The 27,450-nt window shown below is 53.8% G+C and overlaps 10 protein-coding genes across 10 annotated transcripts; 5 read left to right on the forward strand and 5 right to left on the reverse strand.

The window, feature by feature from the left end:
* Positions 1–559: 559 nt before the first annotated feature.
* J4E86_007380 (uncharacterized protein) lies at positions 560–2,403 on the forward strand (the record flags this gene model as incomplete). Its single annotated transcript, XM_051447900.1, has 3 exons — positions 560–936; positions 1,067–1,484; positions 1,534–2,403. The coding sequence occupies 3 exons, from the start codon at positions 560–562 to the stop codon at positions 2,401–2,403; spliced, it is 1,665 nt and encodes a 554-aa protein (XP_051300838.1).
* Positions 2,404–2,701: 298 nt separating this feature from the next.
* Positions 2,702–3,460, reverse strand: J4E86_007381 (uncharacterized protein; the record flags this gene model as incomplete). The annotated part of the gene is made up of 1 exon (XM_051447901.1): positions 2,702–3,460. The coding sequence occupies one exon, from the start codon at positions 3,458–3,460 to the stop codon at positions 2,702–2,704; it is 759 nt and encodes a 252-aa protein (XP_051300839.1).
* A 449-nt stretch (positions 3,461–3,909) lies between these two features.
* J4E86_007382 (uncharacterized protein) lies at positions 3,910–4,748 on the forward strand (the record flags this gene model as incomplete). The annotated part of the gene is made up of 2 exons (XM_051447902.1): positions 3,910–3,963; positions 4,044–4,748. 2 exons carry the CDS (start codon positions 3,910–3,912, stop codon positions 4,746–4,748), a joined length of 759 nt encoding a protein of 252 aa, XP_051300840.1.
* Positions 4,749–8,526: 3,778 nt separating this feature from the next.
* Positions 8,527–10,239, reverse strand: J4E86_007383 (uncharacterized protein; the record flags this gene model as incomplete). The annotated part of the gene is made up of 3 exons (XM_051447903.1): positions 8,527–9,491; positions 9,544–9,832; positions 9,883–10,239. 3 exons carry the CDS (start codon positions 10,237–10,239, stop codon positions 8,527–8,529), a joined length of 1,611 nt encoding a protein of 536 aa, XP_051300841.1.
* A 1,258-nt stretch (positions 10,240–11,497) lies between these two features.
* Positions 11,498–12,634, forward strand: J4E86_007384 (uncharacterized protein; the record flags this gene model as incomplete). The annotated part of the gene is made up of 1 exon (XM_051447904.1): positions 11,498–12,634. One exon carries the CDS (start codon positions 11,498–11,500, stop codon positions 12,632–12,634), a length of 1,137 nt encoding a protein of 378 aa, XP_051300842.1.
* A 284-nt stretch (positions 12,635–12,918) lies between these two features.
* J4E86_007385 (uncharacterized protein) lies at positions 12,919–14,671 on the reverse strand (the record flags this gene model as incomplete). Its single annotated transcript, XM_051447905.1, has 3 exons — positions 12,919–13,716; positions 13,766–14,611; positions 14,657–14,671. 3 exons carry the CDS (start codon positions 14,669–14,671, stop codon positions 12,919–12,921), a joined length of 1,659 nt encoding a protein of 552 aa, XP_051300843.1.
* Positions 14,672–15,124: 453 nt separating this feature from the next.
* Positions 15,125–16,495, forward strand: J4E86_007386 (uncharacterized protein; the record flags this gene model as incomplete). Its single annotated transcript, XM_051447906.1, has 3 exons — positions 15,125–15,191; positions 15,269–15,495; positions 15,548–16,495. The coding sequence occupies 3 exons, from the start codon at positions 15,125–15,127 to the stop codon at positions 16,493–16,495; spliced, it is 1,242 nt and encodes a 413-aa protein (XP_051300844.1).
* A 325-nt stretch (positions 16,496–16,820) lies between these two features.
* Positions 16,821–17,676, forward strand: J4E86_007387 (uncharacterized protein; the record flags this gene model as incomplete). Its single annotated transcript, XM_051447907.1, has 2 exons — positions 16,821–17,045; positions 17,113–17,676. 2 exons carry the CDS (start codon positions 16,821–16,823, stop codon positions 17,674–17,676), a joined length of 789 nt encoding a protein of 262 aa, XP_051300845.1.
* A 336-nt stretch (positions 17,677–18,012) lies between these two features.
* J4E86_007388 (uncharacterized protein) lies at positions 18,013–20,478 on the reverse strand (the record flags this gene model as incomplete). The annotated part of the gene is made up of 1 exon (XM_051447908.1): positions 18,013–20,478. One exon carries the CDS (start codon positions 20,476–20,478, stop codon positions 18,013–18,015), a length of 2,466 nt encoding a protein of 821 aa, XP_051300846.1.
* A 4,205-nt stretch (positions 20,479–24,683) lies between these two features.
* Positions 24,684–25,215, reverse strand: J4E86_007389 (uncharacterized protein; the record flags this gene model as incomplete). Its single annotated transcript, XM_051447909.1, has 2 exons — positions 24,684–25,044; positions 25,121–25,215. The coding sequence occupies 2 exons, from the start codon at positions 25,213–25,215 to the stop codon at positions 24,684–24,686; spliced, it is 456 nt and encodes a 151-aa protein (XP_051300847.1).
* Positions 25,216–27,450: the final 2,235 nt, after the last annotated feature.

Here is a 27,450-nt window from a genome sequence, read left to right on the forward strand (position 1 = left end):
GGTCACACTCCCCGTTCAGTGCGCATATGTATCGAGCACGCGCTTCTTTGCTACTACAACTGCGTTGACTCAGAGGCGGGTTCTAGTTGGTGGCGTTCTTGGCTGCTCAGCTGCAGTATGTTCGCAGTAACATCTAACAGTCATATACGCCTCTGTAAGAGCCAGTCATTAGCTTCAGGAGCGACATTCGCATGCTGGCTTTGACTCCACGGCACGATGCCGTCTTTCCTCACCTACTGTATACTTATACCCATCACAGACTGCGAGCTGCATAGTGTGAGCCCCTTCATCATTCAAGCAGCATGGATTATTATTGCTTGATGCCGCAATGTAATAGACACAGGCTATATACCTCAGCACGGTTTCTCTCACTCTGCTCACCGCCATGGGGTGGGTTGCCGGTCGCTCCTTCCTCCCTCCTTCTCTCACTACAAGCGGGGCGGGACGGTATGGGCACGGGCACCCACTATATGATTCAAACCTCTCTGCGTCGAGCTTCCTCATCACTTCCTAACTCCACTTCCTATCATTTCCCTAGCTTTACAGTCAAGTATCAACCATGGCTATCTTACGCACCCTCCTCGTCGCTGCCTCAGTGCTCTGCCTCACCACAGGCTATGAGCTCAAGGCGGAATACAACGCGAGCAACTTCTTCGACAATGGCTCCTTCCGTTTCTACAACGGCTGGGACCAGTTCACCCAAGGCATGGCTCTCTACGTCTCCAAGGAAGAGGCAACTTCACTTGGACTTGCTCGCATCGACGACGGCAAGGTACATCTAGGAGTCGATACAACTCAAGTACTCCCTCCGCAAGAGCCCGGTGAAGGCTATGGCCGCAAGAGCGTCCGACTAGAAGGAGTGCAGACGTTTGACAACGGACTCTTCATTGCCGACTTTGAGCACCTGCCCAGTGGATGTGGCATGTGGCCTGCTTTGTAAGTCTCACTTCCCAACTATCCCTCACCTTCTCGGACTTTCGAGTTAGTACTGACTCTCGCATCCTCTCTTGTGCTCATCATCGTTTGTGTGGCACGTCAGACATGTACATCGGCTAACCACGTGCAGCTGGCTGCTCCACGACACAGGTCATCAAGAGGAATGGTACTCCGAGTTCGACATCATCGAGGGTGTCTCCATGAACTCGCAGAACTCGCTCAGCCTCCATACCGGTCACACGCCATGCAAGATGCGAGACAATGGCGGATCAGGCGAGACGCGCCCAGGCCTCGAATGCATGGAACATCGCGACTGCGGCGTCAATGGCCCCGAGGGCTCGTTCGGCCAACCCTTCAACGATAACCGAGGCGGTGTCTGGGCAGCCCAAGTCGAGGAAGATGGCATCAAGGCATGGTTCTTTCCTCGGGGTCACGAGCCATCGGGTTGGGATAGCGCGAATCCTGACCCCAACACATGGGGCAAGCCTGTGATGAACTTCGTTGGGGATGGTTGCGACATTCGCAATACGTTCAAGAAGATGAAGATCGTAAGTACATTCGATCTCGTGGATGCGAGTGCCTACTAACATAGGACAGATCATCAACATTACCTTTTGCGGCTCCATGGCTGGAGGCAATGCCTGGTCTGGCTACACACACTGCGCAGCGGAGACTCACGACGAATCTTGCACTCACTTCGTTGCGACCAACCCCGACAAGTTCAATGAAGTGTACTATCTCATCAACTCGGTGAGAGTTTATCAAAACGGCGCTGGTGCTGGCTACCAGGACAACTGCCTCCCACCTTCTTTGCCTCAAGCGTCCCTCACCTCCTCTCAAGCAGAGCCGCTCTCAGCGATGGCTGGAGAACAATCTCCCCTTCCAGTAGTAGTGACTACCGTTATCACCTCAACCAAGATCATGACTCTACCGGCGACTCTGACTGGCGGTAAGAACGAAGGTCCATATGATCCATCGGCGTCCCCTACAGCTCCGACGACTTTTGAGATTCTCTATGGCCAGCGTGCCTCGCAGGTGGCCCCAGAGGCAGCTCCTGCGGTAGTTACCGTAACAGCGGTCATTACGTCAACGAAGGTTATGACACTGCCTGCCACTCTGACTGGCGGTAAGAACATGAGTCCATATGACCCTTCAGAATCCTCCACGACTCTCATCACCTTCCACAACAAACGTCTCTTATTGACGGCATCCGAGGCGGCTCCAGTATTCGAAGCATCATCGGCGACATCTACCAAGCCTGTGGGCACAACGACTGGTGGCAAGTACTACAGCGGTTACGATCCGTCAGCGACTCCTACATCTGCCAAGCCTACAGGTACAAGGATCGGAGGCATTACCAACTACACCACCGTACAGACTCCTGGGGCGTCATCTACGAAGCCTATAGGCACAACGATGGATGGCGTTACTAACTACACCACCGTCACTGCTTCGGCTGTGGCTTGAGTTGTGTCCATCAGCACAAATCGAGCACGCGGCTGATGTCTTAGCTCGTTGGTTGAACAAGAGTGGTTCGATCTCAATCATGCATATTATGGCGTTATGGAAGAACATCTGAGGCGGGAGAGAATGTACGGATAGATGAGCAAAGGCGGGAGATCAGAGGTTCAGCGATTTTATTTCAAAATACAATGCCAGATAGGCGCGGACATATACGTGCGAAAATATATCATCTTTCCTCACCTCTTCTCTCGCATTCCCCTCCATCCCCCTCCACCTCCCTCGACGGATTCCCACCGCCATCCTACCAAGGAATGGTCACCCCGAAACGATCGACCAACCTCCCACTCTCCCACCCTTCTTCATCCATCTTTTCCAAAACCCTCATACAGTCCTTCACGCTCTCCTCGACCCCAATCGCCCCTTCTTCTTTCCACTCCACTAACCCCGTTTCTACTCTTCCAGGATGCAGCATCAAAAATTGCACATCAGGTATATCGATAACCAGACTTTTTACCACGGCGTTGAGCGCCGCTTTACTGGCTCGGTACGCGTACCCGCCGCCCGCCGTGTTCGCGGATATGGAGCCCATTCGAGAAGATAAGATGACAACTTTAGGTTTCGATGCGGATTGAGCAGCAGAGAGTTCGAGGTTCTGAAAGAACGTTCTAACAGTGTTAAGCGTGCCCCAAGTGTTGATCTCAAACGTCCGCATCATAGTCGCATGGTCCATGGCCTCTAGCGTCTCGGTCGCGGCGACATCTTTGTCGCCCTGTTTCTGTTGGGCGACGATTTCCGGAACGAGTCCTCTGATGCCGGCGCAGTGGATAATAAGGGATATCGGTGTGTTTAAGATGTTTGAAGCGAATTCTTTGAGTCCTTCAGTAGAGGTTATATCGAGTCTGTGGAAGGAGATGGTGTTTTGTTGGTGGGCGGGGAGAGGGAATTCTTGGTTGTCTATGGCTATTATGATTGGCGGTGTTGGTAGGGAGGCATAGTATTGAACGAATGCGAGACCGAGACCGGAGGATGCGCCTGTTATTAGGATGGTTTCTGGCGGCATTTTGGGTTGTGGTGTTAGGGTTTATGGTGTTAGGGTTTATGGTGTTAGGGTTTGTGGTGTTGGTGTGTTAAGAGGCTGAGGTAGGCAGGCGACTAAAGGAAGTTTTGTAGGTACACCGTCGATGATTTACAGTTCATATCTCAATGTGGCAATTTTGTTGAAAGGAAACTATACTACAGCAAGTCATGGCGTCGGAAGTAGTGGGGGTGAAGAGCCTCAGGGTCCTAGTCCATGCCGCCTAGGTTTGCCGATCTGGAGGTGACGATGGTTCCCCGCAGTCTACCCGTTGGCGGCAAACGGGTAACGACCCGCATGACGGATTTGGCTTTGAAGAAGGATATAAGAACTATCTGGAGATGTTGTCGTGGTACAACGATCATCACAAGTTCGACCGTATTTGAAAGAAAGTGCTAAATGGCATTTTGCATGACGTAGCTCTTGCCGGCACGATGTTCTATCAACCTGGAAAAGAAGACCACGGTTTACCGTACGATCCATTCAAAGTATGCATATCTACGAGTCTTTCCGGATACATCCAAAAATCCCTAATTGTCAACTAAATAAAGAGACTAACACCCATTAGGCATGCGTCCTCCCCCGCCCCATAGGTTGGATATCCACCCTCTCCCCAACCGGCGCTGCAAACCTAGCCCCCTACTCGCAATTCAACAACCTAACCTTCGACCCCCCTTACGTCATGTTCAGCGCAAACCAAACACCCAGCAACAGCCAGAAAGATACCGTCCGCAACGTCGAAGCTACAGGGAAGTTTGTGTGGAATCTAGCGACGTATGAATTGAGGGAGGAAGTGAATAGAAGTGCAGTGCAGGAAGAGTATGGGGTTGATGAGTTTGAGATGGCGGGCGTGGAGAAGGAGGATAGTAGGGTGAGTGGGGTTGTTGTTGGGGGAAGTGGTGGGGATGGGAAGGAAGGGAGGAGGGAGATGATGGTGCCGATGGTTAAGAGGAGTCCGGTGAAGTTTGAGTGCGAGTACTACACCACCCTACGCCTTCCTGGGAATCCGCCTATGGGCTCGGCGGATGTGGTGATTGGGAAGGTGGTTGGTGTGCACATCGATGAGCGCGTTTTGACGGACGGCAAGATCGATGTAAGGAAGACGGAGCCGATTGCTAGGTGTGGGTATTATGAGTATGCGGTTGTGAGGGAGACGTTTGATATGCGGATACCGGGGGAGGACAAGGCGATTTTGGCGGGGTTGGAGGGGAGTGCGAAGAAGAATGAGAGGTTGGATAGGGTGGGGGATGTAGATGGGGAAGACATGCGATGATGGGAAGTATTGTACAAGACACGTGCACGATAGTAATGGCGGCAATGTCGCTATCTCTACCTAGGACTGATATAATGAAACGAAACATGCATGCCAGTCTGTCAGAAAGACGAACTCCAAGATACCATACCCCAAACGCCGAAGACAGCAGGGTTCCCAACAACAGCCATCGATGATATGCGGGTATCAATGTCAGGACCAAGATTCCTAGTATCTAGGCGCTCGTGATGCTTTGGTAAAACTGCTTGACCTGTGCATCCAGCAGGTTCAATTTCTTCTCAGGAAGTGCGGCGACTTCAAGACGTTCGAGCATCCTCGCTCGGCTGACTGTTCGGAAATTTTAGCGTTGTGCTGCAGGCTGAAATATCTTCTAAGGGAGCACCTACGAGCCACATATACCATTGCCTCTTCAAAGGCCCTTCTCAAATTCACCTTGACGCGATCAAGTGTCATACCCTTGAAGACGTGTTAGAACGCATGTGAGATTTCAGGACTCTCAGTGACATACCTGGGCTTTGTGGATGGTCATGGCGTAGCCAGCCATCAGTGGGAGCTGTGCTCGCGAAAGGCGGCTGCTTCCTTCACCGGATCCGAATTCGGTAACCAAACAATCGGGGTATATAGTTCTGCGCTGGCCATTGTCAAATTCGACAATTGGCCACACTTGAACACGGTTCCTTCGGCAAAAGTCCTCGATCTCAACTTCACATAAGCGCGCATGGGGACCACCCAACCCTAGCGCCTTCTTTGTTAACTTCGTGCCATCGTATTTCTCGAAGTCAACTATCAGACCCTGTGATCCGTTGACGAGACCCTGGCCTGGGGAGAGGTTCTTGAGCAGCAAGACGCGCATGTCTTGCTTGAACGTCACGAATTGTTCGTAGCGATGAGCATCATCACCCTGCGTGGCCGTCAGCGGATGTTGTTTGGAAAGAACTTCTCACTTACTATGCACCCTTTCGGCCGTTTTCTGAGCCATTGTAAGTGTTCGTTATCTCTGTCATCATCACTAAGCTGTAGCCGGTCCTTTGCTGTGAGCTTTATGGCCTCGCCCGGTAGGGTTGCAATCTTTTCGTCGTTGGCGTCTCTGACATCATCATTATGGGAAAACAACTCGATGGCTCCATCCGTTCCTGAACGGGGTTCAAGCAAAGTGGCCCGCATGTCGTTGGTAAGTTGAAATCCATCTAGTTGTCGTTAGCAACGTTTCTGTGCGTGTCTAAACAAGCCCCAATGATGCATAGGTCTGGACTCATAAAGGGCAAAGGCTCTTACTAAGTCTGATGTGCTGGAGGATAGCCTGGAAGTTTGGATCATCTTGTCGAAAGATTTGCGTCAGGTGAATACATTCAAAATCGCATTCCTGTTCGTGTCAGAGTGACAATCGAGCTAGTGAGGGCGGGATCTATGTACCTTCCATGCATTGCTAAAGAAAGCAAATTTCTTGACATCGAGGAACATCCTGTTACACCAATCACACTGATATTCGCTAGGGTTGAATTTTCGGTTGGGCTTAAGCTCGAATCCGCACCGGTAACAACGTTCGAAGGGCTTGACTGGTGGGAGCTGACAAAACTACAGTCGTTAGCGGGTGATCTCACTGAGGTGGGCCTGTCAACATACATCTCCTGTGACAACCATCTGTACGCCACCAAACGCTGCAGTGCTGTTTCTAGCACGCTTCATCACGTAGTTGAGGCGTTCGAAGAAGTTGCTCTCCATCATGCTGACTTCATCGATGACAAGGACATCAGTCTCTGTGAACTTGCACGTGAATCCCTCCCCCTCTCCGTTCATCTTATCTTCCATCTCCTCTAGTAGTGTATTGACAGATTTCGTGTTGGTCTTCGGGGCCCAGCAAGCATAACCCTATGTCGTGATGCCCCCTACATTTAGCGCAGCAAGGTTCGTGGGTGCAATTACGAATACTCGCTTGTTCATCTTCTCCAATCTCTTCTTGAATGTACGAAGCACAACAGACTTTCCACAGCCAGCAGAGCCGGTGTAGAAAACGTTATGTCCGTTCATGATACGATCTACCACCCACTCCTGCTCAGAACTTAAAGTCACCTCGGGCTCAGTGCTCTCGTTGTCGACAGTGGAAGACGCGTCGGCAGAGCCAGGCTCTTGCGAATTATCTGGAGATGTCAATGGTGTATCATGACTGCCCGGCGTTACTGCTTGGCTTGATGAAGAGGTGGCAAAAGACTCTGTAGATGGTCTTGAGCTCGAGGTGGATGCGCGCTGAGGGGTCTGCGGTTGAGGTTGAGAAGCGAACTGCGTGGGTGGCTGCTGCATTATTCTGGGCTGGGGCTGAGGAGCGGAAGTTGTCGGTATCTGTTGTTGCGCTTGAGGCTGGAACTGAGGAGCGGAGTTTATCGGTATCTGTTGTTGCGCTATAGGCTGATACTGAGGAGCGGAAGTTGTCGATGTCTGCTGAGTCGGCCTGGGCTGAGACCGAGCAGCCTGCATCGCTGCAAATTGCTGAGCCAGCTGGCGATTACGTTGAGCCGTCGCAGGGTCCGGAGACTTCTTGCGTTGAAGTTCTAAGTAGGCGCGACCATGTTCCACATCAAGCGCAGTCTCGATAAGAGCCCTGTGCGCTTCCATATGGTCCCAAGCTGCATCTCTAGTCCTGAAACCACCCTCTTGCTTGTTACCCGGGCCGCCCGCGAGGATGTCCGTTCCAATGAAGTTGTTGAACTTAATCCTATTCCAATGTCCATATACACCAGGTACGTGACCGCCAGCCGCTGCGTAGAATTATCCTTTCTTCGCTGTTGATACAGGGTCGTCGGGGAGTCCCCACTCTCTAACGTGCAGCTGGGAGCGAATGAATCTCCCTGTCTGGGCATCTACTCCTGATTCCGGACCCGGTCGTACTTCATCCTCGTTGTACTGGAGCCCAGAAGTTCTTTGCCGTTTATTGTCCGCATCGTCGTCTCCCCCTTGATAATTTCTTTTCCCGGACATTGTCGCACGCGGTTCGAGAAGGCGACAACAGTCGAGGGCACGGTTCAGGGCGCTGGAGGATGGGACGTGTATCGCGGAGAATCGCGTATTCGTGTAGTACTAGGAGCGATGGTTCGGTGGTGGTATATAGGAGCTCATTCAATGCGCGCGAATTTACTAGAAGCTTGTCAGCACCAGGGAGTCCGAGCATCTCGCCGTCTGGAGTGAATCGATAGAGATAGGGCGAGTATACTGACTTACCTGTGGTCAAACCGTGTACAAAGATAACAATATCCACAACGCGACATGCATGGAATTCGTAGACATTGATCAGCTGTGAAGATGCATGGTTGCGGCACGGCAGACCTGGTCCATGGCTCGCCGCGGAGCGATGATGTAACAGGGACGCGCACGTCAAGCCAATGCCCCAATCGCGTAGCTCTCAGGCTAGCACGGGTGGAGGTGTCCGTTGAACATGTGGGGATGAACTGGTCTTGTTGCGTTCGCGTTCGTCTCGTGATGATCCGATTACAATTACTCTGGGTGTTGCATACAGGTCGCTTGAGTGTATAATGATGCTGATATGCTGAGAGAGGCAGAATCGGTACGTCTCCATTCACATCCACGGGCGCAGGTCGAATTGGTGTTAGCGACGTTTTCACAAGAAAAGCAAGTACTGGGCAGAGATTGTAACCTATCACCAGAACTAAAGAAACAAGAAGCAATGCAACATGATAAGTAAGTCATATCATAGCTCATTCGAGGCATGCTCAATGGCTCATACGACACTATCTCAACTACACATCCCCCTCCAACCAAAACCCCCCTAGTAAACATACCTAAAGTTAGGGTTCTCCTTATCCGTCAAATCATCAAAGCCATGCGCATTGCTAATATCCTTTCCAAACTCCCTGTCCTTCTTCTTATTCCTGAGCGTGAGGTTGAACCTCAAAAACGCAATGACAACCAGCAGCGCACTGTAGCACCCGAGATGAATAGCCAGGGACTTGAGATAGCGTGGGTCGCCATCGAAAAACACCTTGGGTCCAATCGCATTACCCGCGCACCACGCGAAGAAGTTCATGGTGATGCAGACGGATTTCTTGGTCTGCCCGCCGACGTTGCGGGTAAGCATGGACATGCCGAGACCCTGGGCGGCCCAGAAGGTGAAGACGATCCAGTAGGAGATGAGCAGACCGGCTTTGGTAGCGTTGTTTGTGTTTTTAACGGTCATGATGATGATTGTGCCGACGAAGGCGGGGATCATGAAGACGGCCATGGTAAGCAAGTTTTGCTTTGTTTTCTTGACCATCCAGGCGGAACCCATTAGTGTGGCGATGATGACGACACCGAGGACCATGGCGAGGAGCTGGACTTGGAGAGTGTCGAAACCGAGGTCTTTGATGATGATGTTGTAGAAGGCGCCGAGGCCTGACGTGGGTAAAGTGGTGAAGATCTGAATGCCCATGTAGCAGTAGGTTTGGGGGTCGAGGAGGGCTTCTTTGAATTGGTAGGCGCGGAACTTTTTGTTTTGGAGACCGGTTTGGTTGGAGCGTACACGCTCAACCATGAGCTTCTTGTCTTCCTCTGACCAGCATTTGGCGCGCATGGGGCTGTCGGGGAGGCGGAAGATGACCCACAATCCCCAGATGAAGGAGAAGCAACCGTATGTGATGAATATAGCTTGCCAGGATCGGATAGAAGCGTTACCGGGGTTCGCAGAAAAGCTAGGATGTCTGATGTTGGTGAAAGCGTATGCGAGGAGACCGCCGACAATCTGTTGCATGCCGTCTGTAGGTAAGGATTAGTTGGTGCTGCATGTCTTTGATCTTGTATAACTTACTCATCATGTACCAGTACGTAACGATCTGGGCCTGCTCCTCACGCTTGTACCAGAGAGAAGTCATGATGAGGAAAGCGGGCTGGCAGACAGCCTCGAAGATACCAAGGAGTGTTCGGCAAACGACGAGCGCAGGGAAGCTGAAGCAGGCTGCATGGCAGGCAAGTACGGTACTCCATGCAAGAATGTTGAATCCGAGGTATTTGGCTACTGGTACTCGTTGGAGAATCCAGTTGGTTGGGTATTCGACGACCAGTACAGCGAGGTAGATACAGGTGGTTAGCCACCCAAACTGTCATGAGTCAGTACATGATACTAGTGCCCACAGATTTTGCAACTCACAGTCTCTTTGGAAAGAAGTGCGGGAATATCCTCACGGATACCCATGATGGAGGTAGCGGACATTGTGCCCTTGTCCAGCGATTGCAGGAAGTACGTGATGACCATAATAGGCAGTACACGACGGTCAATCATCTTCTTTAACCGGGCGTTCTCCTCTTCCGAGATGAAAACTTCAGAAGCGTTTGCGTATTTGGCGACTTCCTTGTCGATACGATCGTAGTCGGCATGGTCGCCCTTCTCGTCTCCCCCTTCGGAGAACACGCGCTCGACCTGGCTAATGTCCTGCTTATCGTCCGAATGGCGAACAGCCTCGGGTGTGTGGTGCACGCCATCGGCACTGGCTCTGGTGGTAGCCATCTTGAAAAGAACTTCCGAGAGCTTGACAGCGGAAGAAGGAATGAGGTTTGCAAAGAAGAAACCCCAGGACTCGCGAGTGAGCTGGCCAGGATGGAGGAGCGGTCGAGTTGATATTTCTACCCGATTTTAGATTGTTCCGTCCAAGCGTTCCCCGGCCTCAAGCTACCCCAGGCTGGCAGGCTACTCCGCAAATCCTAGGATCCAAGAACCTGCACGTTCAACGTCTAGCCGGTATTGACTATTGGTGATCATCTCCTTGTTTCCGCACCCCAGTTCGAGGTAGGATTCTGGAAAGGCGTGCTGCAAGCGCGACCCTGTCGGCGCCAACGCTGCATCTTGAGTCGCTAGCCTCTGGGGTTCGCCAACCCCGCCACCATGCCGTCCATACAGATAGTGGAGTGCTTGGGAATGCGGAGTAGGATCAAGCAGTGTGGAGAGTGCCACCACTTGGCGAGGGTCCGTTTGTGGTAAAACATCGGCGTAGATGCTGCCGAAAGGCCACCCGCGTCCCTCGTGAACGCATGTGATGGGTCAAGCTCGCGCGAGTGTCATGCGAAGCTTCGTTGCTGGGCCCAAGGCGGCTGGTGGAAGATTTCGTCCGCCTGCAGCGAGTTGGCGGCGGCTGGCTTTCCCAGGCTGAGTCGTGTCAGGCGGCCAAGCTCCTTCACGGCGGTCGCACTTCCCTCCACGGTGTCTTCCGGCCCTCCAAGAGGTAAGCGATTGGTGACCTTCACGCCGGTATTGTCAGTTTACTGATCAGCGAATCTCGGTGCAATGCAATGCGAGCGCGGCAGAAACCCTAGAGTGGGATGTCAGCAGCAGGCGTCCGTGGTCTCGGTGTTGATGTTTGACACGAGAAAAGAGCCGCGCCTTCCAGGAACCCATCTGCTGGAGCGACTCCACGTGTGCCCAGCGCCCAGTCGGGGTAGAGATGGACGAGTCGGTGCAACAGGGCACGAAATATGGCAGTGACATGCAGCATCGATGCAATCTACGCGGTTGAGGACCCTGAGCGTTCCCCAGTTTTTGCTCCCCGCTCTGTTCCTGGGTTGAGCTCTACCGACGCGTGTGACCGACGGCCTGTATCTAATACCCACTTGCTAGACTACGCGTGTGATGACATCTGTTCTCTTGCTGTCTTCTTCTAATACTTGCGTTACATTCCTCAATTGCTTGTTGCTGTAATCCTCATTCAGTTGTGAGCACATCCCACTATACCTTCGCTGCGACCGCGACGTACCCAAAAAACGCGCCCACCATGTCCACACTCACAGTCCACGGCCTCACAAAAGGCCAAATAGACGAGAAGATCCTCCTCCTGACCCACAATCTGATCAACATCAACGACACAACCGGCGAGTTCCTGCTAAAACTCGACGATGGCCGCATCATCGACACCAAAGGCTGGGACGGCTGGGAGTGGACACACGGCATCGGTCTCTACGGGCTATGGCACTACTACACGCTGACAGGCAGCAAGGCGACAATGGACATCATGCAAGGCTGGTTCACCAAGCAGCTCAGCAAAGGTACAACGAAGAACATCAACACCATGAGCCCCTTCCTCACACTAGCATACCTATACGAAGAGACAGGAAACAAGACCTTCGTGCCCTGGCTAGACACGTGGGCAGAATGGGTCATGCACGGTCTGCCCCGCACCAAATTCGGCGGCTTCCAACACGAGACATACAACTCGTTCAACAAGGACGAACTCTGGGACGACACCCTTATGATGAGCGCGCTGCCCCTCGCTAAGATCGGTCTTGTGCTCAACAGACCGGAATACGTAGAGGAAGCAAAGCGCCAATTCATCCTCCATTGCCAGTACCTCTGCGACACATCCACAGGCCTGTTCTTCCACGGCTGGAAGTGGGAAGACAAGGGCGGCTTGGAAGTCGGACACAACTTTGCGCGAGCACGTTGGGCGCGTGGAAACTCATGGTTGACGATTGCGATTCCGGATTTCATTGAACTACTTGATCTCAAGGAGACGGATCCGCTACGCCAATTCCTCATTAGTATCCTGGAGTCGCAATGCCAGGCGCTGTTGAAACTGCAGGGCGAGAACGGCATGTGGCGCACTCTCCTCGATATCCCGGTCTCGGAAGGTAGCTACGAGGAGGCGTCTGCTACGGCGGGTTTCGCATATGGTATGCTCAAGGCGTGTCGGAAGCGGTATATCAGTGGGGACGTGTATCTGCAGAGCGCGGTTAAGGCTATCAAGGCGGTCATGGGCAAGATTAGTGCGGAGGGTGAGCTGACGGAGACGAGTTTTGGAACGGGTATGGGGCATGATTTGCAGCATTATAAGGATATCAAGATTACGAGTATGCCGTATGGGCAGGCGATGGCTATTATGGCGCTGGGAGAGTTTATGAGGACGTTCATCTGAGGGATGATGTATAGATGGGAGTATTGAATGAGGAATGAAAAGAAGAATACAGTACTGGTGCTTGAGCCAAAATACAGGCATACAAGGTAGACAGAAGCATACACGCAGTTCCACGGGATGATTACACAAATGGATTGAAACTCTCAATTGAAAACTAACAAGGCGTCTTGATGTATGCCGTACACATCTCAACGCTAATCCCAAACAAAAAAGCGGTGATTTTCCTATCCATCCATACCACTACACCCAAACGCCATAACGTGCAACAACCACTTTCCCCCATCTCACTCCTGATTCGCAACCTGAATCGGCATAACATTCCCCGAATCGACAATAATCTGCGTATCGAGCCTCTTGCCCGTATCCCCATATTCCAACCTCTTCCACGTCACAATGCGCGCCTGATTCGTATCGATCTCAAACACCCTTAACCTGCGGTGAAAGTGGTTATAACCCCCGTAGCCACCAAAGCCACTACCACCCGCATAGCACATCCACAACTCTGGATCACCGGTCTCGGGTTCTTTGGAGAGGGCGCAGTAGTCGTTTACGTGGTCGTGGCCGCAGGAGACGGCTTTGATGTCGTATTCGACGAGGGCGTCTTTGAAGTGCGTGTTGAAAGCAGGTGCGGTGATGGGTTCGGTCCAGTTGCCCACGCGGTCGTTGTCTGGATTGCCGTATTCGGGGAGGGGGATGTGGATGAAGGCCATGTTGAGGTGTTTGTGCGTGTAGTGGCTGTGTGCTTCTTTCAGGCCGCCGGCGGTGGCTTTGAACCAGTCGATTTGGTTGGGCTTGAGCCAGTCGTAGCCCCGGTAGTGGGTTTCGTCTGGCGAGTAGGCGTGCGTGTCGAGGAACCAGAGGGTTAGGGCGGAGTGCTTGCTGCTGTGGGCTTGGATCTCGACGAAGTAGTTTCCTACGCCGTCGATTGTGTTGGGACCGGGTTCGCTGACGGAGTAGGGGAGCGAGTCGTAGAGGTCCATTTGTGCGTGGCGGGAGAGGGTGCCTTCGTCGTCGTGGTTGCCGAAGATGGCTGCGTACGGTATCTTGCGCTCTGCGAGGGGTTCGACTATCTTGAACATGGCCTGTGAGACGGTTAGCTTTGTGGTGGGTAAAAGCTAGAAGGCGCCCTACGCTCTGCACATCAGGTGCTGTATCGCCATTGACTTGGTCGCCAGACAGAACTACAAAGTCTGGCTTTTCGTCGTCTAGCACCCTCTCCACAAACTCTATGGTCCTGGGGTCGGCGTCACAGTGTCCGCCGTTGTGGCCTGGCGGCTCTGCGTCTCTGCAGTGGCCGAGACCAGTGCTGAGATGCAGGTCAGAGATCTGCATAATCTTGAATTTGCCATCCTTTCTGATCTTGGGTACGGGCTTCTCGAGCTTGGCTGCTGGGCCTCTTCGTATGCTCAGGCGAGGATCTGTGCTTGCTTTGCCCGTCTCAAGATGCAGGGCTCCGTTCTTGACCAGCTCCCAGCCAGGGCGTGGCTCTACTGCGTCGGCGCCGAATAGGATGTCTACGGCCGTCACTGCCTTCTTGTCGTCGCTCGCGTGACGCTTCAGCGAGCGCTTGATCCAGAGGCCAGCTGGGCGCGACTCCCACTTCTCCGACGCCTGGGCCTTCTCTCCCACAGAGGGATCAAGCTTGCCTGTACGAACGTCGATAATGACCTTGTCCTCTGTCTTGAGCTCCTCTTCCCGCTTGCGCTTGATGTGGACGTATCCTTTGGTGACCCAGCCGGAGCCGAGGTACAGGTCCTTCTCTATGCGATGCCATTTCTTCTGGTCTAGCATGCACTTGGAGAGTGGATTGATGGTCGAACATGTCTGTACGGTGATATCGGTGATAACGAGGCCATCGTGGTGCAGTGGCATGTGACTGTGGACAGATTGGGGGAGGACGCGGTAGCGGTTATCGAGGAAGAATATGGTTAGGGAGACGACGATGGTAAGGGCTATGAGCTGAATGCCCGTCCGTACCTGGGACTGTTAGTACTGGCGGAAGAAGCGATATGCTGTACGTACTATACGGCGCGTCATGGTGGAGGCTCCCGAAGGTGTGAGTAGTGGCGCATAGAGCCAGCGTCGGGTTTAGGATATGTGTCTTTCGCAGCAACGCGATCTCATCTCCATGACATGGGCTCGTTTGCTGAGGGTGTGAAGTCAAGCGTGTTGGGCGAGGCGCATGCGTTGGAAGTGTGCAGGTGCTCCATGTTGTTCTTGGCCGAACCCTGGAGTCTCGGATCGTCAATGGCGATGCAGGGATTAGATTCACCGCTGTGACGTTACGCATTATGCAGTAAAGTAGAGTAAATATACTGATATACGACGTAGCAGAGGCAGAAGCTATGTGGAAAGGACTTAGTTCTCTATGTAAAATTTACTGCATTCACACGCCTGCAGAGCATACTCGGTGCCCTCCTGCGGTCGCGGCTCGCTTGGTGCGGAGAAGGCGTCACCTCCGCATCTGCACATCTTTCTTCTTACAAAGCCATGCGATCATCCTCTCTCCACCAGCTACGCCGTGCTGCACTCCGACCGCGTGCGCGACACTTTACAAGTAGCTCCTGCCTCCATCGCGCTTTCCAAGGCAAGACCTCCGCTTCCACCACCCCGACCCCGCTCACAGGCGCATAGAAGGCGATGTTGTGCTCCTGCGCGAGAGCAAGGAGACTCAGGATGGACGTCTCGTGAAACTGCAGGCGACCAAGACCCTCGGCACACATCGAGGCGTCGTCAAGCATGCAGATGTCATTGGAAAGGAGCCACGGCAAATTGTCCGTTCCCACAAGGGTGACACCTTCCGCATCTACGAGCCTACGTTGGCCGAATATGTCAGATTGACACCGCGCCTTGTCACTCCAGTGTGTATGCCATGCCACGACGAGACAGGATACTCATGCTGACATAATACAGATCTACCCTTCAGATACCAACCTCATAGTGTCCCTACTCGACATCCATGTAGATACTCCATCCGCTACCCCCAGCACCGAACCACCTCTTGAGATCCTCGAAGCCGGCACAGGCCATGGAGCGCTGACGATGCATCTCTCTCGCGCTGTACATGCCGGCAACCCTCCAGTTCCAAGAACGCCGTCCTACGTCACTACCCAAGAAGAACCCGAAGACGCAGTATACCTCGGCGAGTCCATATCAGACCTACAGGAATCAGCACTATCGTCGTGGAAGCAGAACCGTCGCGCTGTGATACATACCCTGGATATATCCAGTAAGCATTCAGTACATGCGAAGAAGATAGTCGAAGGCTTCCGACATGGCATGTACGCGGGCAACGTCGACTTCCACGTAGGAGACGTGTCTGAGTGGATCGCCAAACAGAGAGCTTCGAGAAAGACCGAGGAGCCATTCCTGACTCACGTGTTCCTGGATCTTCCTAATGCGACAAGTCACCTCGCTAATGTCGCTCCTGCGTTGCACGTCAATGGCATGCTCGCCGTCTTCAACCCAAGCATCACCCAGATCGCTGAATGTGTCGAAGCTATTCGGGAACATAAGATGCCCTACCTTCTTGATCAGGTCATTGAGCTAGGAGCAGGTACAATTCGCGAGTGGGATGTTCGTGCAGTCAGACCGAGAGCGCCTATGAAGAAGGCTCAGCCAGAGCAACCTTCCGAGCCTTCGAGCGATGAAAGCGCAGACTCGGAATCAGGCCAAGAAGGACGGGATAACGAGCTAAAAGAAGATCTGAGCAAACAGGAGGAGAAATGGGTCATGGTGTGCCGACCAAAAGCTGGCCAAATGGTTGTCGGAGGTGGCTTCCTGGGTCTATGGAGGCGTATGGAGAAGCCAGAGAAGAAGGAACCGGCGGAGAGGCCTGGCAATGAACCATTGACTGAGTAGCTATAAGAGGCCCAGAATCAACCCCGTCTCACCGTCTCCTGAGGCGGTCTGATGTTCGGTTTCTGCACATCCACCTCCCACCGCGCCCGCCCACCTACACTCTGACATCAACACTGAACTTCCACCACGTTCCAGTGAAAGTGAAAGTGAAAACCAGCCCAATGCAAACGCACAAACGCACTAACCGAAATCTCTGCATCGCAGCTTGAAATTATATCTCGCCCTCCAGCTTCTCTATCCTCGCACCACCACGCACCAGCCGAACCTCTCCTGCTGCCCTCTGCTGTGATCCACTGCCCACAATCCTAACACACTTCACCAGTACATGCCCGGCCGTCGTCGCACCCGCAGCGGCCTCACCCAAAAGAAACTCAAGCAGTACATCAAGAAATCGCTACCCTACACTCGCAAACTCCGCTCCTCAACACCAATGGAGTACGACCCCGATACCCAGCGCATCCGCGCCCGCCTCGACAACTACGCTACTCCGCAGGAGATTGCCGAAGAGGCATACCGTGTCTGCCGCAAGAACGCGGAGTTGAGGAAGGAGGTTTGTTTAACACTACTGTCTGGAATATTTGAGAATATGTTTACTGACTACATGTCTTCGTTTGTAGTTGGAGAGCGTGAAGAAGAGTGTTGTGGTGCCTACACACCTCCCCGTTCCCGTCGTGACTACATCTACCACGCCATCGTCGTCCTCAAACACCACCATGGCCGACGCCGTCACCACCACTGCCGGTACCGTCGACGCCACCGCCGACGCCAAGGCCACTATAAAGGCCCTCAAGAACCGGGTTGCGGTCATGGAAGACGCCCTGAGCGAGATGAGACGGGAAGCACCCAAGATGCGGGAGTCCATGGCGTGGATGTGGGAGATCATTGGTGATAGCCGCGTTCACGTCCCGAGGGACTTGAGAGATATGTATCATGGCAGTATGACTGTTGATGCTATTGATTGGATGGGGGGGAAGAAGGGGGGTGGCGGCCGGAAAGAGAAGGGATGGAAGGAGGGTGGTGGTGAGAAGAAGAGTGGTGGTGGTGGGGAGAAGAAGAGTGAGGGTGGCCTGAGGGCCGACAACGTCGTCGTGGGTCGCAAGCGCAAGGGCGCGAGTCCGCTTGCGGACTACAGCAAGAGGGCGAGGGTCGAGAGTGAGGATGAGGGGGAGCTGGACGGCTAAGTGGGGGGTTTGGGTGTGTGAGCGTAAGGCTCATATGTATGCCTGGAGACGACAAGGGCGTGGGACAGTGTGAGAAGTCACTGTCATAATTGTATGTAGTCCTCAAAGACCCACCTAATGAACTCTTCACAACACACAACATCAACGTAGCCAACAAGTGATATCATGACAATTCTTTATTTCTATAGGACATGCATCGCTAATTATTCAATAGCCATCCACCATAACACATGCACGAATGCGAAATAAACCACTCAATTCAAGGATGATACAAGGAATATTATCGCAATCAGCTAACATCTTCGTCTCATCCAATTCTCATTCACAGACCCCATTCTACGAAACGTGAACAAACTGTCCCATAGCGGGAACACCATCAACGACAACGTAGATGACGTAAGGACCGGCAGGGGCAACAGCCTTGTTAGGGGGCATGGTGACGGTCAAGCTCTGGGCGGTGGCGCCAGCCTTGAAGCCGGTGTTGTCGAGGAAGATCATGCGGTGACCCATGTGGACGGAGTGGGTAACGAATCCACCGTAGTAGAGCGAGATCTTGACGTTCTGAGCGTTGGCAGGAGCGTTGAACTTGATGTTGAACTGCTGCTGGACCTTGAGCTCCTTCTGCGAGATCTGGACGGCTGAGGGACGGGTGGGGTTGCCCTGGAGGTAAGGGGGAGTGTAGATCTCGTTGCGGAACTCGGTGACGAAGGGGTTCTTGGCGTCGGGCTTGAGGATGGGCTGCTCAACGGGGTTGGAGCCGGAGATCAGGAGAGTACCGTCAAGGAGGAGGAGAGCGACAGAGTGGTAGAGACGGGCGATGGTGGAAGCAGGGCCAGTGGTGAAGCGCTTGCCCTTGGGCTGGTTGGGGTCGTACAGGAGGACCTCGAGAGCAGGGTCCTGAGCAACACCGAAACCTTGAGCACCCTCTTGAGCACCGTTAACCCAGACGACGGTACCGTCGGGGAGGAGAGTTCCCTCAACCATACCACGGCCCTCGGGCATGGAGTCCATCTCCCACTCTGGGTCGGCATCGAGAGGCCTGATGCGGCCGCAGGATGGGTCAGCAGGGGCAGTGATGTCTTGGTAAGGGCCACCACCGCAGATGACGATGTCGGGGTTGTAGTCGTTGGCAGATGAGAGAGGGAGCATGACGGATCCACCGGTGTTGGGGTAGGTACGGTAGGAACCGGGGAGGTCGGGCAGCATGCGGACGACGCTTCCGGTTTCGACCTTGAAGATCTCGGCAGACTTGGAGACTTGGACGAACAGGTTACCGTCCTTCATCAGGTGCATGAAGGGGTACATGTAGTAGGGCTGGTTCTTGCTGAGGATCTCCATGTTCTTGCTCACTCCGCGAGGAGAACCGTCGGCGTTGAGCATCTCGTAGGTAGGGTTGTTGTTCTCAGGCTTTGAGGGGTCAAGGCCGTTCTTGGATCCAGATGCGACAAAGATGGAGTCGTCAGGCATGATCTGGACGGAAGCGTACCAGCGGGGAGTGTCGAGCTGAGGACCGGGCTCGTTCCAAGCCTGGCCATCGAGAGAAGCATCGGAGGAAGAGCGCTTGAGGAGACGGATACCCCTGAAACCATCACCGACAGTGGGGTCAATGAAGTCGAGAGGAGCGTTACCACCGAGAGAAGCGAAGCGGCCGTCAGCAAGGAAGATACCACCGGAGCAGAAGGCGTTGGTCTTGTAGGCCAAGGGGGTGAGCTTGTCAGTGACAGGGTCCCACTCGGAAGAGTAGGCGTACTGGCCGTTGCCGAGCTTCAGTTCAGTGTAGTTCTCGACCTTGTCAAGGAAAACAACCTTGCCGTTGGGCATGAGACCAGCGTGCATAGCAGGGACACCGGAGCGGCCCTTAAGCTGAATGCTACCGGGCTTAGCGGCGCGGGGAGCAGGGCTGGCAGCAGGAGCAGGGACGGAGGGAGCGCGAAGGCAGGGACCGTTCTGGCAACCCTCACCGCAGTGAGAGGTGGTGTTACCACAGTAGCCGTACATGGAGCAGCAGCTTCCCTGGGCCCAGTTACCGCAGACAGTGTTACCGAACTTGGCACCGCAGCTGCCATCAGTAGTGGCGACGCCGGTGGGCTTGGAAGCGGGAGCAGTCGAGGGCTTACCAAGAACTGGCTCGCCGGAGGTGGTGGTAGAGGGAGGACGGCTGCTGACAGGGGCTGGGTTGCCCTTGGCGGGTTGAGTAGCAGTGGCGCCCTTGCATCCGTTCTGGCATCCGTTGGCAGCGAGACAGTGACCGTCGGTGGAACCGCAGTATCCGTAAGACGAGCAGCAGCCGCCGTAAGCACCGTTGGCATCGCATGTAGCGCCACCAAAGTCCTTTCCGCACCTGCCGTCGTCCCTGGGCTTAGCAGCACCTGAAGTGGCAGCCTTGGTGGGAGCGGGCGTGGAGGCACCGTTGTCACAGCCAGACAGGCAGCCCTGAGTGCAGTGAGCGGCGGTGCTTCCACACCAGCCGTACTGCGAGCAGCATGTGCCCTTGTAGACAGTGCTGTTTGGGTCGCAGAGGAGGTTGCCGTTAGCAGGGCCGCACTTTCCGTCCTGAGAGTACTTGGCAGCCTGTCTCTTGGCGGGAACAACGCGAAGAGATGAGCGCGATGAGCGCGAGACGAGCTTGGAGTACTCGCTCTTTAGGTCAGGTACGCAGCAGTCGGTTTCGTCGCAGTGCTGGCCAGTCAGGCAGAGGGTGTTGGGGTCTAGGTGGTCGCATGTGGGGTTGACCCAGAGGAAGTTGATGTTTGCGCTGGCCAGGCCGGCGAGGACGCCGAGGCCGAAGAGAGAAGCCTTCATTATGAGGGTTCACCTAGGCAGGGTGTTAGAAACGAGTGTGGTAGAAAGAGTGTGTAAGCCGAGAGATGTGGCCGGGTAATCATCCGCGATGTCGTTGTGGAATGAGGATAGCAGGGGTATAAGTAGGTGATGAATAGCATTGATAGTCCAGGGGCGGCGGCACAACGCTTATGGAGTTGGTTTTTGGCGGGCGGGTAGGACGTCGTCGCATGGCGAGGTTGGTGTAGCGAAAAAGAAGGCTAACACCAGCATGCAGAACAACGTATTTTGGGAAGCGGCTGCGGAGCCCCGCGCGGTAGCGAGAACACAAGGAAAGTACGTACCTAGCGAAAACAAATTAAGTATTACTAGAGGTTTGCTGTATGGGGTCAAGGCAGCTGGAAACGAGTGACAGCGGCCGAGAGGTGGTAAAGAATGGAGTGCTGAAGGCAGGTACTTGAGATGCGCCTACAGCGATGGAGGTGAGGAGGATAGAAGCGGGCGCGCCCAGATTCAAGTACCTACGACGATGCCGCGTATACGAAGGACGTTCAGCCATGCTAGTCATCGCGTCGGCCATTTGCGACTGGAAAAGGAAAATTCAGGCACACATTGGACGCATCGACCAATAACGGTATTGCTCAGGACAGCCCTAAGGGGCACGAGCGGCAATCTCCACCCTAGCGCAGCCAATGCGAGCACTGTGCGGTAAGATCATCGCGGGGATTGGCCTCGTCGAGCTTCTATTTCTGGGCGTATGGATTGGTTCGCATTACACGACGAGAGGGGAGCACGGCAAGCGGCATGCGCTGGGCCTGATCCGATGATGTGGTGGGGATGGTGATGCTGAACGTCCACATGTGCCCTCGTAAAAGGTGGAACGCAACAGCGGCGCTATTGATAAGGCACGCAGAACTCAGGGCCTAAACCGCCAGCGCAGGATCGTCCTGCCAACGTTGTCGCGCTGTCACCAAGCAGACGGAAGAACTCAAGCCTTCGCTAGAGCCAGATAAGCTTCAGGCGCTGGCCAGCTGGCGTCGAAGAGATTGCGCCCACGGCTCGCCTGGCAGCCATCTGTCCCGATGCGGTAACAAGCGACCCCACAGATCCGCCCGATTCGGCTAGTCTGACAGAACAGCCTGCGTCAGGGGTAAGGTGCGACCAACACACTGGCAACACCAAGACACGCACCTGCGTGTTGCGTCAAAGGTCAAAGAAAACCCTGCGCCCAGCAGCGCTCAAGCAGTCAACAAACATAAATCTGACGCTGCTGACGCCGTCCTCACAGACAACGCTTCCATAGTTTCCGGCGGGCCTTCTCAGACCCTGGCCGCTCCCGTATTCCCACACACACCGGCCATCCTTCTAGCCCACAAGGTGGGCCATCACTATCACCAGTGCCGCGTTCTCCGGACCCGACACGAAGCGACAAGCTTTGGTGACATCCGCGCGGTCGGTTACAAGCAACGACAGGCAACGATGATGCAAGACGATCAATTCTATCTCTGGCCCGTCCGCGTATCGATTAATGAGCAGTTCGTAAGGAAATTACCTCGTGGCAGATCACGAGAGACGCTCACGCCACCGTGCCAATGCCATCGCATCCACCATGCTTCAGGCGTCGCGCCTTTTGCTGACTGCCAATGCCGGAACAACACCGATGGACTGAGATTTGACCGACCGCGTTAACTTTCACCAAGGCGTGCAGCCACCAACCTCGTCCAGCACCGCCACGACCTCCATGCTCGTCGCCTACCCCTCTTTTCACAAATTCCCGATTGTGTGCCGACACCCGACTTCTTCTGACATATTTGCGCTCAGCGATTTCTTTTGTTCGTGATCTGTGACAGCTCATCAAAACATACTGCAGGGCTAAGTCAGAAGCTGTACCCATTTAGAATAGCGTCTCAAACAGCTCCATGCTTCCTTGTCTTCACGCCTCGGGCTTTCATGGCACCGCGCCATTATTCCCGCAAGCCCTGTGGTGTTTGTCGGTAGTCCAGGTACCTTTCTATCCGCGGCAGCATCGGTTGAAGTAGCCAGCAGCCCGTCGTTGATGGGCCCCAAACTATTGGAAGGCTTGCTGCTAGTTTTGAGCTTGCATGAGCTTGCCAACACCACCGCAACTTCTGTCTCGTCGAAATTTCGGACCTCGTGAGTTCCGACTCGTATCGATTGTGGACTATGACGTCTTCTCATTTGAAAAGGAGTAGCAATGTGCAGTACGTTGGGCCAAGTGACCGGATGCCGGCGTGGTAATTCAACCCAAAACCCAACGGTCAGCATCACGTGGTCCTCGCATTCTCCTACTGCTAATATCATAGTCATGACTAGGGGGTGCGGAACCGAAGATGATTTTGGTAACTGTTAACTGTTAGTCACATTCGGTCCGCCCGAGACCTCCAACCTTCACTTTACCCGCTCGTGCGAAGCTACACAATCTCAGTCGACTTGCTCGCAACTTCCAACCCTCGCCTGTCGCCTGATGAGTTGACAACAGCTTTGGATCACTTCATTTCTCCCGCTGTCAACCTATCAAACCATATGGAGATTGAAGTGTGATCAAACTTTAACTTCGACATGTCGCACGCGGCCAAGAACGACATTTCAACCTCGAAACTCTACAGCGCGGATTTATCCGTCTTCGCATGTCAGGAGATGAAGAAAACAGAAACATGCAGCTGGCCCTTTCATCACCACTTGTAATTTGTCGTCGAAAGCACACCCTGCAGTGGGCTCAGTCAAGATTCCTAGAAGCCAAGGTCAAGGCGGTATATCCGAAACAACTGACATCTTCGCCCTGCTAACTGGCAGCTGACATGTGCACCGACAACCTCAAAGCGATTGTAGGTGCGTCCGCCACAGTGCGACGAGTTGTTAGACGTGACCAACGCCTATCGTGCCTCCACACCGCCACTTGTGATGCGCGAGCGTGGACTACGATCTCGAAGTTGCGACATCGCAGCCTGTCCAGCTATCTACCTTCTTGCCCAAAACCATCATTTACCTCAGCGCCAACTTACAGCTAACCATCCAGATACAGCGCACATTCTTAACCACACACACAGCGCACGCACGCACGCACAAACAACCCCAAACCTCAGAAGCCCAGACCGCCCACCCGCCCCCTTCGTGTAACGCTCGCCTACAACCGCTCAGCCCCGCAACACGTTACACAACGGAGCGTCTAATTCAGTATGGTGACCTCACCGATGCTTTGCAGCACAAAGCGTAGCCACGACATCCGCATTTCACATACTACCAGCTTGATCAGATGTCCACGGCCTCGGTCGAGGCGGGCGATGGAGCGACGTTGATACATGGGTTTTACATTGCGTGGGAGGGTGTTAGGTGGTGTTAGGGGCTTGGTAGAAGGGATTCGATGATGATGGTGATGGGTAGTGTGGATGAGGTTGTAGCAGGGCCATGATGATGTCTTAAGCTGTCATGAGCAGCTCATCGCAATCCACTCCACCGTCTGGTTCACCCCACTGCCAAATATCCCCCAACTCACCTTCCACCATACGACCGGACCTCTAAACCCCCCACCCCACCTCAACACATCCGCCTCGTCAGTCGTACCCCAGGCCACATCACCGCCTCCCACAGCATCCTCGCTTACCCCTACCACCCCCTACGCGGCTTTTCGGCCAACGACCCTGTGAAGACTGGCAATGGGGTCACCGCTCGCCTACCCGCATTCTCACCTCTTACCGGGTGGACTGGGCGGGAGCGCGCGGCTGGGTGTACGCGACTTCGGTAGCAGGTACGGGAATAGGAAGGTAGGTAGATAGGTAGGTATGCGGATGCGGGTGCGGGAATGTGCAGGAGGGCGTTTAGCGGTGGAGGGTGTGTGTGTTGGCTTCTAGTATGGGGTTGGGAATGTAGGGATGGATTTTTCGGGATGAATGGGGTGGATGGGTCTGTGATGATACTTCCGCGCTGTTATTGGGAGAAGTGGGAATGTATCGCTGAGTGAGATCGCGAAAGCGATGACAATGCAAGTGACAACGAACGAATATGAACTTCTTCTGAATAATATATTATACGTTATGAGTTAAGATAGCTTAATCGCCTATGTAGTCGTAAAACATGTATACCATAGAGCCCAATACCGAAACACCAGTCCAACCTTTTTGCGTGGTATCATCCTTAAAAATATCGCCCATGATAAACGCCCTGCTCAAACCAAAACGCAAGGAAAGCAGTAACCGCGTAAAACAAACTTAACCATCAGTATCGCTCTTCCCACAGGTAATCGCTCTGATGAACCCACTCGGTTTCTTCTTCGCAAGCTTCTGTTCCGCGTCTCGCCGCCTTGCCCTCGCATTCTCCGCAGCTTCAATCCTAGCGCGTTCTAAACCTTGATCTTCTTTACTGATGTTCATGCTCTTCTTTGCCTTCTTGGGTGTCTCTCGCAGACACAGACTGGGCCTCGTGGCGTCGTTGTCGCTCTCAGTGCTGTCCATGCTACCTTTGCCTTCCCTGGGCCCACTACCTCGACCCTTGGTTTTGCGCCGGCCCATCCAGCTCGCGAGACCCGCTCTATCCGCGTCATCGTTGTCGCTATCCCAGTCGTCCCAGGCGCTGGTTGTGTTGTCCAGTTTGGTTGTTAGTGTGGTTTGGATGGGGCAGAGGGTGCTGTATTCTGATAAAGCTACACTGTCGGTGCGCGCGTGTGGGTAGGCGGGCTTTGGCAGTATTGCCGCGTTTGCTAGACTGGATCGTCGCGTGGAAGAGCGAGAATGGGTTGCCCATGGCGGTGGTGATGTAGGGGTTATGGGTGGTGAGTTCATTGTAGACCGGGGTAAAGGTGCTTGTTGCGCGATTTGTAAACGGAGGAATGGCTCGTTGGGGTCTGTGAGAGATGTCTTTCTTCTGTTTCGTATGGGGTCGTTGGAGAAAGCCTCCAGTTCGGGGGGTGGCTGTAGTGTGGACAGCCGGAATGAGGGGTCTGCAAGGTGCGCTGGTAGTGGACAGTACGACGTTCGTCGCGATGATGTTGTTGATGTTCGGATGTTGACATCTTCCCCATATGAGTTCTTGCGCAATTTAATAAGGTCAGTAGAGGCGAAGTTCCGAGAGGCTGGACTGATAGGCGGAGTGGTTTCGCCGCTGGAAGATGGCAAGATGATGGTTCTTGTACAACTTTCGCAAACTCCAGAGACATAGGTGATAGGAAGTGTACAGGTCTTGCAGGTAGCTAGTGTAGTCGAGACCGTTGTTGTGTGGCCACGTCTTCTGAAGTCGAAGCTTGGTATTGTCGGTGAAACGTCATTTGGTTTATGCCTTTTGTCTTTGATTGGAATCACTATGCGGTGGGGCTGTGGTGGCTGCATAGTCCTCTCTCTCGTTCTGGCCGTCTCCACAGCTTGCCTCTCGTACCTATCCCACATCTCCGCAGTCGTCGCTGGATTTCCTGGTGGTGGTCGGGGATCCATGAGAGGTGATGGGTTTCTTGCTAGGGCTGAAGAGTTCTGGGGCGCGAGTCTGGCCACGGTCGATGTAGCCATATAGCGACTATGTTTCAGTGTTGGAAATGGTGAGGAGTGATAGCGTGAGGAAAGGGAGGTGTTGGGCCTATGATGTAAAGAAACTTTGGTAAGAGTCTGGGTCCGTAGACGATATATACTGGTGCGAGTCCAGGGTACCGGGGCCAAGCGGTGAGACAGGGTGGTTATCAGGTTATAAGTCTAATCCAAACAAGTCACCATGCTTTGGCGGTGGCGGGGATACACTCCGATAGAGAGACTTTGGTGTAGGCTAGGATCAAGCGTCACGTTGCGCCGCATCCGCGGATTCGACAGCGCTGTACTCTATTGATCTTCGGTCGATGAACGTGCAGTAGCAGTAAGATCTCCGCGTCTCTTTGGCTGTTTAGCGGGAATGCGATATGTGCTTGGTCCAATAGGCGCCACGCCGTGCAACGCAAGGCGTCACCGTGGACCCGATGGGCAGGGTTCATGGGCGAAAAGCAAAGGTGCAAGGAAGCACTGTCTTGTCAGCATGCGATGGCGTCTGTCGAGAAACGCTCTAAAACGCTGCAAATATGCCTGCGCATGCGGTATGCTTTGCAGCGCGCGTTGATGGCTCTGCTGATCCTCTTGACGGACGCCATGGGGAATCGGAACAAATGCAGTATATCCACCCAATTCAGCTAGCAAAGAAGTCGTGTCACTTGGACTCATTTGTGCGGTCGTAGACATGGCCGTGGGGTATTGTATTGGATCTCGTTCTTGTCGTACGGCGTCATTGAAACGTAACTCCATGTTCATTCTGAGACCCTTCATTGTTCGAGGGAAGAAGAAAAGACCGCACATGATTCGTGTCGCAATCTGAAGAGGATGATATGACGAAGATGAATTTACAGCTTCATGACGACTGGGCGCGCAATCCGAGACGTTGTGGCGTAAGGAAAAACGAGCTGTCGCGTCAGATAAAGCCTTAGATGCGAACGTCAGCGTCATCAGAGAAGGAAACCTTTCACACTGAAATCGATCACTCGCCATACGATCCATCTCAACTGCCCCTCCGTGTCATGTTCTGCGATGTGTCCAACGTTGCATTCGGGAAGCATAGCTCGGCTTCCATCCGTATCGTCGAGCGTCTGAGCACTGGCCGCGCGACCACCACCTTAGCAACGTGATTTGATAACGTGAGCGGTAGAAGCCGAGTCAATACACTGTGGTGTGCTAGTCGGGATACTTGGGGGGAGAGTTGAAGTTGTGGTTCCAAGGTCGAGTCCCCCGCGGCCTTCACGCTGGTAGGCTTGGCGCGACGATTAGCGAGACGGGACGGGATGGCGCCGCAACAACAATCATGCACGGCTTCTTGAGCGTCACTAAAGTGATCGATAAGTCTCCGACATGACGCAAGCCTCCTCTCGTCGCGCGGTGGAGATGCCTTAGCTCAGACCTCTGGGAATCTCCATCCGCAGTAACATGGAGAATGTTTGACTCGTTCCAAGGTCGTCTCATGAGGGACAGGCGCAGC

The sequence above is a fragment of the Alternaria arbusti genome (assembly GCF_024043155.1).
Source record: "Alternaria arbusti strain BMP 1465 chromosome Unknown scaffold_10, whole genome shotgun sequence".
Classification (NCBI taxonomy): domain Eukaryota; kingdom Fungi; phylum Ascomycota; class Dothideomycetes; order Pleosporales; family Pleosporaceae; genus Alternaria; species Alternaria arbusti.